The sequence below is a fragment of the Lagopus muta genome, chromosome 1, assembly GCF_023343835.1.
Source record: "Lagopus muta isolate bLagMut1 chromosome 1, bLagMut1 primary, whole genome shotgun sequence".
Classification (NCBI taxonomy): domain Eukaryota; kingdom Metazoa; phylum Chordata; class Aves; order Galliformes; family Phasianidae; genus Lagopus; species Lagopus muta.
Window position 1 is genome coordinate 35,249,809 of NC_064433.1, and position 12,186 is coordinate 35,261,994.

A 12,186-nucleotide genomic window follows, 5' to 3' on the forward strand; every position below is an offset into this window, starting at 1 on the left:
TGGAAACTACAACAGATATAGAAAACACAACACCACTGTTTAATAGAGTGAATTCTCAGCTACAAAACACCATTTTTCAACATAGTCACTGCTGTTAGCTGTGGATTTTTGCCTGTGATGAACAAGAGCCCGCATGCCATGCTTGTCAAAATCTGTACCAGCTGAGGTGACCCGCTGCTGAAATGCACCACCCACTACCTCACTGTGCTCACATCCACTGTTTGGTCTCCATAAACATTCAGCAAATGCCAGTAGATGCCATTTTTTTCCACATGGAGGAATTCAATTCCACACCTTTGCTTATCCGCACTATCACGTAAGAAGCCGTTTTATCAGACTGCCCCTCTGCTGCCATCTGTCACGTGGCAATAAAATGAAACAGAATATTCTTGGTATGGTTCAACCCCCACAGCCATACCACCAACATCCGCCTCTGATGTTGTGAGCTAACAGAGTAAAATAGGAGGCATTTCTTAAAGAGTAACCCTTGTGTCTTGGCCTTTTCTTTCCTGTGATGTACCAGCAAGCAAAGGAGATGATAATTTAAAAAGATAGTTTTATATTTTAAAGCGTTTGTAAAACTTGAGCATGGATTAAAAAAAAAAAAAGATCAGTGTGCAGAGAATGATGATTTTGGAGATTGATGTATAGAAAGTACTTGTTTAAATAACATCAAGCTGGAGGAGAGAGATAATGAAATCCCATTCTGTAGGAGCATTTGAATGAAAACCCTTTTCTTTTGTTGTGCTGTATAGCTCATGTTAATGATGACACAGTTTTTACAAGTTGAAAAGGACATATTACTAGAGCAGTGCCAAGTTCTTACTTCACATTTTATTAGCCTACAAAAGTATAGTACATCGCCAATTGTTAATTGACTATATTTAATGAAATGGTGACATGACATTTGAAATAAAAAAGGTTTTATTTCCTTGAGAGGTGCATGAATTATATAACTTCCATGAAGTGTTTTGAGAATTGTTCCCTTTCTTGGAGCAAAGAATGATTTTAGGTCTTTGAACACACAAAATACTTAACTTTCTCTTTCTTAGTTACGTCAGTAAAATGTGTTGAAAGCTGGGGTAACACTGGTTAACAAACAGTTTACAAGTGTAGGGAAATACGCATCTGGTGGCCTAGTCCCTTTCTTATCACTGAAATTCTTGATCTAGTTAATTCTGATTAGTTTAAAAACAAATGAACAAAAAAAAAAATCTTGCATGAGAAGCTTGTCTGTGACCAAGCAAGGTTATATTCCTTCAAGATCAAATTGTCTCTGGTTGGTGTTCTCACCAAGTCCAGGATTCACAGAGGATACCAGAAATGTTTCTCCTAGTTCATGAAGTGTCAAAGATTCGGATGTCTTTCAAATGCACCATCTTGCTGAAGCAGAGCATAGTGGAACCATTCTTGACTGTTTCCTTTCCTTGATGTCTCAGTCAAAAACAAAATATTTAGGGCTTGAAATTAATTGTAAAAATGTGAAAAAGTCATATAAATAAAAATTCTAGTAGGAAAACTTGACACTTCTATGCACAGGAACTTACAAAATATCAACTTTTGTCCTCTTACAGGGGGAAATGAATGTTGTGGTTTCCCACAGGGCAGAAATAACAGAATTTCACTCAGCTCTGGGCTACTTTGTGACTGCCTAAAATCTTTAGTTTGCACAGGAATGGAACAGGTCATTTGGGTGTTTGTCAGACCACAGCAGTCCTATCTGATTCTTAGATGTCTTCAAATATTTTTACTTGTCTGTGTGATACTTTAACTTAACTGGTGTCCTTGTGTGGCAGAGACCATACATTGTGATGGTTGCACACAATAACTTTCCAGCTTTTAATTGAGTCATGACAAATATAATCACATTAATGATTCAGCTTCCACCCTCAAATGAATGCTCTCTGGTCTGACTTTTTGCTATTGTCTTTACTGATATTTCATTTTTACGTATGAAATTACTGAGTAAAATGCACATTTGGCATAACTTGTTGGCTGACAGATGTCAAAGGAGTTGTGGCTGTTAAAAAAAAAAAATAAAAAAAATCAGGTTATTTTGAAGTCATTCCAGTTGCATGTATTCAGCAATGCTCATTGCTGTTCAGAATTTTCAAAGGTATAAAGGCAAGTAATAAAAAGTTGAGTTTAGGCTAATGTGGATTGCTTAAGATGACGTCATTTAAGTGCCTTTGGCTTTTTTACTTAGTGCCTTCAACTGGAAATTATGAAAGTCTCTACTCTCTTTTCTCTGACTTCTTGGATTTTTTTCACAGTATGTCTGGATTTGGGATGAACAGAAATCAGGCATTTGGAATGAATAACTCCTTATCAAGTAACATTTTTAATGGAACAGGTGAGTTTACTCTTAATTTATGCTGATCTCCCAGTTCAATAGAAAGATTTTGTTTTTTATTCAGTAAGCTTAGAAATACTGTGAGTGCAGTTGTTGCATGGAAGTGATGCCTTTAGAGAGCAACTCTGCATGTTCTTCAGCAGATTCTGTAAACCTGACAATGCAGAAAAAGTACTTTATTCTAGCTTCAAGATTCTGTGGAGAAATAAGTGTATTAATGGTTTGTTTGTTTTCCCATGGCATAAAATAACAAAAACGATGCTATGCAATCTGTTGTTATTGCTTCAGAGTAGTGGCTTGTAATACTTCTGAAAGGCAAAGTATAAGTGTGCTATAGAATAATCACTTGGCTGGAAGTTGTATCTGTTCAGTTAGAAATGCAAAGTAGCTTATGGAATTGAAAAGGAAATGGGAGAATAAAAGCTTCAAACATTACGGAGGATAAACACAACGGGGCAGCGTTTTTAGAGACCTCAAAGTGATCCTTTCACTCAGTTGTTTCAGTTGTGATTTTTTTCCCAGGGAATTACTCTTCACCTGAATCTAATGAATTAGAGAGATCAGTGTTCTCGTGTAATGGTGCTGTAGGCTCGCAGTGCTTTGGTATTGGCTTGTTGATGGCTGCCTGCCCAGAGATGCTGCTGATGTCATAGCATGGAAGCCTTGGCTTCCGAGGGGTTTGGCATCCCCACGGCCTTGTGACATCCTTATGGAACTGTGCTGCTCTCCTCACCCGTGTGGTTTTATCACTGCAAACTGAAAAATCTTCCCATGTTACTCGTGCTGCGTTGGCTCTGCAGGGGTTTGGACTTTACCTTGTCTTGTGTTATCTAAGCAGAAAAGAGCTCCTTGTTGATGATATGGGTGATTACTTTCTTTGAAATCTTTCCGTGATAGCTCCTTACATTTTAAATGGGTTACCTATCCTAATGCTATGGTTTTGATAGTCTGCTTCTATCTCACATATGCAGTGTTTAATTAAAAATGAGCAAACAGTGTTACTAAGTACTACTGACTGCATTTGTTTAAAGAAGATCTCGATACTCTTGAGAGTAGTGTCATAGTACAGATGTTGTATGTATTTGTGATGATCATAAGTGTAAGAGTGATAAGATCAATTGGAAGGAAGAAAATATATCCAAGATTTATCTTGTGCATAATGAGGTTTTTCAGTATTTTTTTTTTAAAGTAAAAATAAATAAGTAAAGCCAGAGGAAAAAAAAAAATGAAAATACATGTTTTTGTTGTAGATGGAAGTGAAAATGTGACAGGACTGGACCTCTCAGATTTTCCAGCACTAGCAGACAGAAACAGAAGGGAAGGAAGTGGCAATCCAACTCCATTAATAAACCCTTTAGCTGGAAGGGCTCCCTATGGTAAGGTTATATTTCTGAAAACTCTTTGAATGAACGCTGTGTCTACTTGCTCGATTTGCCTTTCTCAGTTCTAAAGACAATAGGAAGCCTTTTCAAAAATGCCAGTATCTTGAGCTAAGTGTCGTTTTTTGAAAATCAGCAGTCAGTGTCTTTATAATTGGAGATTCCTATCAGTTTTCTGTAAGTATTGAGACTTACTTGTTTTAAATTCATTGCCAACAGTGGCTGCTGGGATTTTCAGTCAGCGTAGTGTGATAAATGTAAAGCTGCTCACCAGAATTATTTTTAGGCAATAGATTGTTTTCTACTTTGCACGTATGCAGAAACTGTCCAGTACTGAAGAATAAATTTTAGAAATAATGCTTGATTATTAGAAATGTAAACTTTGCACTTCTGTGTAAAAAGTGCACACTTGTAAACATGCTATCTTCAGTTTTTATTGGTAGTACTTGCTGTAGCACTGTTCACCATAACTCTTATGATGAACATCAGATTTCAAACAAACAAACAAACAAAAAAAAGTAGCCTGTAAGCATTGACTGTTGTCATTCAGATTCCAAATCTGTGTCTTGTATAATTCTTGCTGAACAGCTTAAAAATAATAAAAGGAAAAACATAAGGGTGGATACAATTTGGGTCTGGATACTATTTGGGTCTGGAAAAAAAATTAGGTAAGTTTAGCATGAAGGACAGTACTTTTTTTGCGTTACTGCTTCAGTAGATTTTGTCATGCATGTTGCATCAGCTTCTCTGAAAAGTTGCATTTATAACTTATTTTTGTGACACTTGTCAAATTTCCAACTAAATATATCCTAGTCTTTTCCAGCTAAAAAAAGCTAGTGTTCTTCAGAGATAGCTCCAATTCTAATTGGAGTGAAATAATAGGTATTACATTATCTGTGGAAAGTAGCCTCATGGACTGGGTGTAACCAAAACCCTCTGCTTAAGATAAGCTGTGAGAAACAGCAAAAGAAGTCAAACTGAAGTGCTCCCAAATGCAGGCAAAAGTCACTGTCACTTCCCCTTATAAAGACACTGGAAAGTCAAGCTAAGAGTAGAGAGCTGATATGGCTTGTAGTTTACACAAGTTTGTCCATCTCAGAATGAGAAGCCATTACTTGGAAAACTGATGGAAGATGGGAGGAAAGTTCCATGCAGATGAACTTGCAGCATGGGGCTGGAGTTCAGTGTTGAGCTGTACTGCTGCATTTAAAAAAAGAAAAAGACACCATTTCCGTATTTGTGGTGCTAGCATACCTGTTTGTGTGATTGTTTGGTAAACTGGGGAAAAAATATCTGTCTCAAAAATTCTCTTGAGCACCTGCTAAATGCAGGTTGCCACTGTAGAAGCAATTAAGAATTTGTTATATGAGATGCACTTGCCACTGTCTAGGCAAGTAGTGGTGGAGAATGCTTTTGGTTGTGGTCAAGAAAAAAGGTTTCAAACTGAGCTGAGGCATGCTTTCTTTATGCTTGGCTTATTTCAGAAAATGAGCCTTCAAACATTTATTAGATAGAAGGAAAATATGCAATATAGTTAATTCTTGATCAGTACTGTTCTTCCAGTGGAAGAAATCATAGTGACTATGAAAGCGAAAGGTTTACAGCGGAAACGAGATTATATATTTTGTTCTTGATGGAACGTTGACATTTAACGTGTAAGAGTACAATACAAAGTCATATATGTTGTGAGCTACTGAGCCATTTTAGATCTTACATTGTCCGTTAAGAAACATTGAAAAATAGGCCCTACACTTGCTTCTGCCATCTCTTACTGTGCTGGTGTAGTTTTCAAACAAGTCACTGTATTACTTCTCTGTGTCTTAGAAAAGAATATTTGCCCTTGGGTGTCTGGTGGAGGATTTTTGTTCTGTTTTGAACTGGCATAGAAAAATGTTGCTTTTCAGTAGTCAGAATCCATATTCTAATGTGACTGGCCTACTTTTTCAAAATTAGGGTCAGAGCACTGAGAGTTGCAGGCTAAATGCTTTCAGTTTCAGTACTGAAAGTAGGAGTCGTTCATATGTCACAGGAAGGTATTACATTGGTGATATGTTCTGTTGCAAGTTAGCTGGGCATCTTAAGGATACCTGCTTCTAAAGAGATTAGAGAATGGAGGAAAAAGTGTGTAACGTTAAAAGCAGTGTATCCTTGCTTCAGTGGATTTCCTTAAAAACTACTTCAATAATGCCTGCAAAGATTTTTTTTTTTTTTAAATTTAGATATGCAAAACAGGTGCTTTTCTTGATAAAAGTTTCAAGCTTCATTCTTAAAGCAGTGGATTTGTCTGTGAATTTAACCCAGAGTGTTTCTCAGCTCACACTTAAATAGAGGCTTTAATCTGTGTGGATGTTTTGAATGAATATGCTTTGTTTCGTTTTACCTGAGTTGTTGGTTTCTTAAATTGTTTCTGCTGTACTATGTGCACATAAGGAAAATGAGTAGTAAGCAAGATCAACAGCAGGAAATTTTTTTCCTAGCAGTCATTTAATGTTATTCCTGCTTTCGTTTTGACAATAGTTGGGATGGTAACAAAACCAGCAAGTGAGCAGTCCCAGGACTTTTCAATACACAATGAAGATTTCCCAGCATTACCAGGCTCCAGCTACAAAGACCCAACATCAAGTAATGATGATAATAAATCTGTAAGTAAAGCTTCTTTTGCTTCCAGTGTTCAGACTTTTCTTGATTGCTATATTTCAAAATAGGCAGTGGAATATATTTATAATGTAAGGTTTTCAAAGTTCCCCTTTAAATTAATGAGAAATTTTATGTAAGTCAGGTTTCATCTGTCACTGTGACCTTGCTCTGCATACCCTCATGTATTTAGAGTGAGAGGGAGTGAGGAAGAACTTGCAAGAATACTTCAAAATTATTTACAAGAATTGACATGTATTTTTAAAGTTCTGCAATTCATAACTTCTTTTTCTACCAATTGCAGCTCAGTTGTCACTGTTGGTCTCCCTCATCAGTAGCAGTAATTTTCACATCGTACCATCTTTCTTAAAGCTGTCAAATCCTTTAAATGTTAGGTGATAAAATACCACTTGAAAGTAACATTATTGATGAACATATGAAAGCACAGGGAATGTGGTATTTTAATAGAGACTATTACATTTGTGGTTATGTTGTAGGCTAGTTGCATCTTAAGTATTGTTCTAATTACTGTGTGTTAGATGGTAAGATTTTTTTTTTCTGCTTACTCTGAAAGATCTGTAATTAAAATTGTGCTTTTTATTACAAATTAGTGATAAATACATTAATATTTGGATGACAGAGAACAGCATTCTGCAGTGTTGGACAAAATGTTTTAGTTTGATTGTTTTACTAAGAATTGCAAAATTTGGTTAATCAGTGGTACTGGCAGGTAGGTATTAGAAGTGACTACAAACTCGCATGAGAACTGGGAAGTGTAACTTCAAAACAGGTGGGATCTAGGCATTCTCCTTGGAAACTGTGGACAGATTACAGTGTAGAGAATGTTCTGATCACATGGAATTGAGTACAGTAAGGAACAAGGGACGAAACATGATTATATTGTGTTACTGCAAATTTGTTTTAAAGAATATTAAAGAAATAATGCTTATGGAAAGTAGCTTTTGTCAGTATGTGGTCTCCTGGAGAGCTATTGCAGTTTTCTTGCCAAACGTAGTGTTTACATCTCTTTCCTGATAGTTGCAAAGGTGCCAACTGTTTGTTGTTTGCACCTGAAATTGGCTTGAGTTATTACCTATTGCTGCATCATGGAGTGTTGTGGACTGCAGGAACAAGGCTATTGGAAAAAACACAGATACTTGGGGCATTTATTGTGTATTCAAACTCAAGCATAAAATATTTTCCAAGATTGCAAGCTGTAGGCTTACTGATAGCTCTTATTGCATGGGAAGTGTGCTTTATGAAGTGTTGAGTATTACATAAGGTTTGTGAACAGAGTACAAGAACTTCAGCTTTGTCACATTTTAGTAGCTGATATATCAGTGTGACTTGAAGTACTGTTCAGAACTCTCGGATGAAAGATATGGTCAACCAATCTTTTCCTTTTTGGATTATTTCCATCATACCAACTCTTCAAATTACTTTTAATAGAATTTGAATACATCAGGCAAAACATCATCCAGCACAGATGGGCCCAAGTTTCCTGGAGATAAAAGTTCAACTACGCAAAACAACAACCAGCAGAAAAAAGGGATCCAGGTGTTACCTGATGGTATGTATCATTCCACTTTGTCCTCTTCAAAGGTTTTGGCAGGCCTTTAGATCATCATGTTGATTTCTTCACCTCTTGAAAAGAGAAAATTAATTTGTTCTTCTTGCCCAGGTCGGGTTACCAACATTCCACAAGGGATGGTGACGGACCAGTTTGGAATGATTGGCTTGTTAACATTCATCAGGGCAGCAGAGACAGATCCAGGAATGGTACATCTTGCATTAGGAAGTGATTTAACAACACTAGGTCTCAATCTCAACTCTCCTGAGTAAGTTTCTGTCTTTTAGTACTGTCTTCAGTTTTGTTTTCATTATGCTGTCGTTCACAGTAATAGATTCACTTAGTTCACATAAGCATCAAACCCACAAGATATTTTGCTAAATAAAATTTGAAAATGTAATGACAGTAAAATAAAACTTCCGTAAACAAGATAATTGTGCCTCAAGGAATACTGAGATTTGTTTTGCAAGCTTTTGGTAAGCCTAGTGGCTTTGCTTATTGTCCTACCTTTTTAGGACTTTCTTCAAGGAATTAACAGTGTATTGTTAATAAACCTCAGATACACATTATTTTTCTAATAATAGTATTCCTTGAACATATTTTTATATAGAGATAGCAGGAATTTGGGGCATAGATACTAGTGCATCTACAGAGTTTACTCCACACCAAAGATGAAAATATGATCTTACAGTTAACCTCCAGCCATTTGTTTCAGCTCAGTTTAGTGTTTAGGCATCCTGTAGAGGTAATGGATGGAAGAGTAATTGCAAGTTCACAACGGTAAGAGAGGTTCTTAGGAATAGTAAAGTGAATCACTAGCCCAGAAAGCCTCTTTTTTTTGTACTTGTTACAGAAGGAACTTAGATTTTTCTCCAGTTTGGGAAAAAATGCCTGTCTTCATGATTACAGTTGTGTGAGATAAATTGAATTTCTGGTACTTTTGCAGCTGAGAATGTCCCATTGTGACTCTTCAGTCGTGAAGAATTTTATACCCTTCTCACTGAGGGAGGCACTGAGGGGGAACAACAGGCCTCTAGTTTATTTTAATCTATAAAATACAGTTGATAGGAAATATGCATTGACCTTATCCTTTGATACAGTCTTTCAATGTCCTGAATTTTTGCCTTACATTATGTAAATGACACTTAATCTTTCAGCAAAGAGAATGCAGAAATGAGCCTTAGTCACTTACCTTATTTCTCTGGCACTTTGGGGAAAAAATGAGATGTCTGAATTCCTTGGACAAAGGAATCTTTGTATCAGCAGAGATTTGTGTAATATTAACCTTATTGGCAGTGTAGTGCATGCATTTCGAATCTTACGTATAAAACATTAGCCAAAGACCAAACAGTATATATATGGACTTCCTGTCATAAGTTTTATATACAACTGCATTCTGAATGTGTGAATGCAGGGAAGATTTCTGAATGGGAGTATCAAGGTGAGAGGGAAATCGCAGGGAAAAAGTAGCTCCTGATTTTTGCATCTTGAAGTGATTGGCGTTAACATACATATTTATTTCTCGAGGCGTAACTTTTTAGAAATAATCATTTCTAGACAATATTTCTGTAATGTTTGCAAATAGTCAAATAGTCATATCATTGGCACTTTTAAAAATATTTCAAAACCACCTCCCAGAATCATCCTTCTGGTACAATTGCATGTTATTTGCGGAATGTGTTACTTGAACACACTATTTGCTTTGCTCGTGCTAGGCTCACAATTCCCTTTCCCTATTGAATCTAGCAGTTTTTCACTCCCATCTCCTTCTCCCTCAGCATGCTGAGAATACATAAAGAACAGTTAAACTGATCACAGTTTGCTGCTTTTCCTCAGTATTTCCAGAATTTTTAGCACTCACCAGGAGACAAATCTCCTGGATCTTCCTGATACTGAAGTTATTTACTATTCTCAGTACAGATTGCTCAAAAGTAATTGGAGGATAATCAGCTGAAAATAGAATGCCTTTGTTCGTAAAATAATTTAGAGTACATCTGTATCTGAATGCTTGAGCTTCCTCTGTTACTGCTCCTCAACACAGGTGAAAGCTGGTTACATCATTCAATTAGCAGCTGGCATGTAGAAGTAGTAGGATAATAGTTCTGGAAATATTATTTGATGTTTTATGCAATGTTATGCATTAGTTTTGATACTTAAAATAAAACTTAACCTTCACCCACTTATTGAATAGTCTATAGGGAATTTGGAACTAGATGATCTTAAGGCCCCTTCCAACCATTCCATGATTTTCTGCTGAGGGATGACCTAAAGAAGTACTGTACAGCTCCTGAGTGCAACATCCAGACTGTTACTATGTGTGTATACATAAAAAATATATACATGTGACATACTTTTTTTCAGTATGTTAAAGAGCACGATTTTTAAAAGCTTTTAACATATAATTACTGTATATTAGATATTTATGTGTTGGATGGAGGAGATAGGTTTAGTATTTAATCTATTCTGTGTCATAAAGTTGGTTTTATTTTATACTACAAAGCAGTTTATCAAAAAGCCTGTGCTATCCTTAGTGTCTTGCTTTATGTTAAGTATCCTTTGCTTGATTTACAAATTGCCATTTAGAAAAAATAAAAGCATTTTGCATGTGGAAAGCAAATTTCTTTTTCTGCCTTGTGAAATGCTTCTAATATTAAAGGCACTTATCCCATTTAAACACACAATAAATGTGCTTGTAGAAATACGATTTTAGAATTCTGCATATATCTTTATTTGAAGTAAACCTATTAACTCCTAGTTTTGTACCTCTTTTCTGTATAGATAGGTTAACACTTATTGATTAAATAATGATTATGTGTTGCCTATACAGTCCCATATTTCCTTAAGACACATGATTTTCATGGGATCATTGAATGGCCTGGGTTGAAAAGGACCACCATGATCATCGAGTTTCAACCCCCCTGCTATGTGCAGGGTCACCAGCCTCCAGACCAGGCTGCCCAGAGCCACCTCCAGCCTGGCCTCCAGGGATGGGGCATCCACAACTTCCTTGGGCAACACGTTTTTGTTTCTTAAATTCTCTTAGCTTAAATATAAACTAAGCTAACTATAAAAATAGCTTAAAATTCTACACAAACAAAGCTGAAAATAAAAATGGCGCTTCATTTAATTCTTTAGAGGTTATGTAGCAGTTCTTTCATTTTCAGAAGCTTTCTGAAATATTAATGAAATAAGCTGGAACGTTAATTGAATAAGCTGTATGCTTTTCAGTACCTCCTTAAAAATGTTAAATTAGTAGCGTTTTAATGTGTCATAAAGGAGGGAGAGACTGTGCAAACCCTTGTTTTTATTGCATTTAAGTGGTGCAGTTGGAGTAAAAATCCTAGACTCTTTACCTTAGGACACAAGGTCACTAGGGCATGCGTGATGTGATGGCATTGCAGGAAGCTCCTCTCATTGGGCAATGACTATCCAGGCTTTCAGTAGAAGGAATGCTTTGGTTATTTCCAGCATTTGCAGATATTGCTACTGAAATCTTCCTTCAGGCTCTCTAGCACAAACTTTAGCTGTTTCACTAAGATTAGTTAACCCAGAGGGAGACTGACACCATTTTGGCAGTGTAGTTTGTAGGCCCTATGGCTCAGCTGCAAGTTAGTGTTGTTGGGTTAGCTGTGTAGGATTCAGATATTTAGTAGCAACTATTAAGTCTTTGACAGGCAGGAAGCAAGAGTTGAAGAGGATGTACCCTAATACAAGTAACATTTCCACTAAGTGCCCCATAGCATGTTGTCCTGGCTGTAGCTGCCTGTGAAAAAGTTCTTTTCCTTGGACCTTTTTTCACTGCTTTATCCATTAAATAGAAAACTCATTCCTCAGTACATCATCATTGAGTTGGAAAGTTCATTGTTTTCTCTTTGTTAAGTGAATGAGGAGGGTCTTTATTTTTGAGTTGGTAGCAAAATTTCTATGAAAGAAAAATACTAAATAATAAGCGTATCTTCATATTGTGCTGGGATTTAGTGTATTTGCAGCCACTGGAATTTAAAAGAAGAACATCTTTATTGGTTCATTAAAAAATAAAAAATAAAAATAAAAAAAGAATCTGCCAGTATAAGCTTTTCTCTTCCTTATAATTATAGGCTAATAAATCAGAACCCACCAGGCTCAGGTATTTCTGGTCAAATAATAATAATAATAATAATAATAATAATCTGTTTAAAATTGGATTCCTGACACTTAAAAAATGACCTAAGTTAAAGCAATGATAGATTAAAAAAATGAAATCTTGGCTC

The 12,186-nt window shown here is 36.2% G+C and overlaps 1 protein-coding gene across 3 annotated transcripts in view; it reads left to right on the forward strand.

Annotated features, from left to right (window-relative positions):
* Nucleotides 1-12,186, forward strand: part of CNOT2 (CCR4-NOT transcription complex subunit 2) — a 93,870-nt gene that overhangs the window by 70,356 nt on the left and 11,328 nt on the right. For all 3 annotated transcript variants that reach the window (XM_048941188.1, XM_048941196.1, XM_048941187.1), the window contains 5 exons: nucleotides 2,274-2,353; nucleotides 3,604-3,729; nucleotides 6,250-6,374; nucleotides 7,816-7,936; nucleotides 8,048-8,204. In XM_048941188.1, the coding sequence (XP_048797145.1) occupies nucleotides 2,274-2,353; nucleotides 3,604-3,729; nucleotides 6,250-6,374; nucleotides 7,816-7,936; nucleotides 8,048-8,204 (609 nt within the window). The remainder of the gene's footprint in view (nucleotides 1-2,273; nucleotides 2,354-3,603; nucleotides 3,730-6,249; nucleotides 6,375-7,815; nucleotides 7,937-8,047; nucleotides 8,205-12,186) is intronic.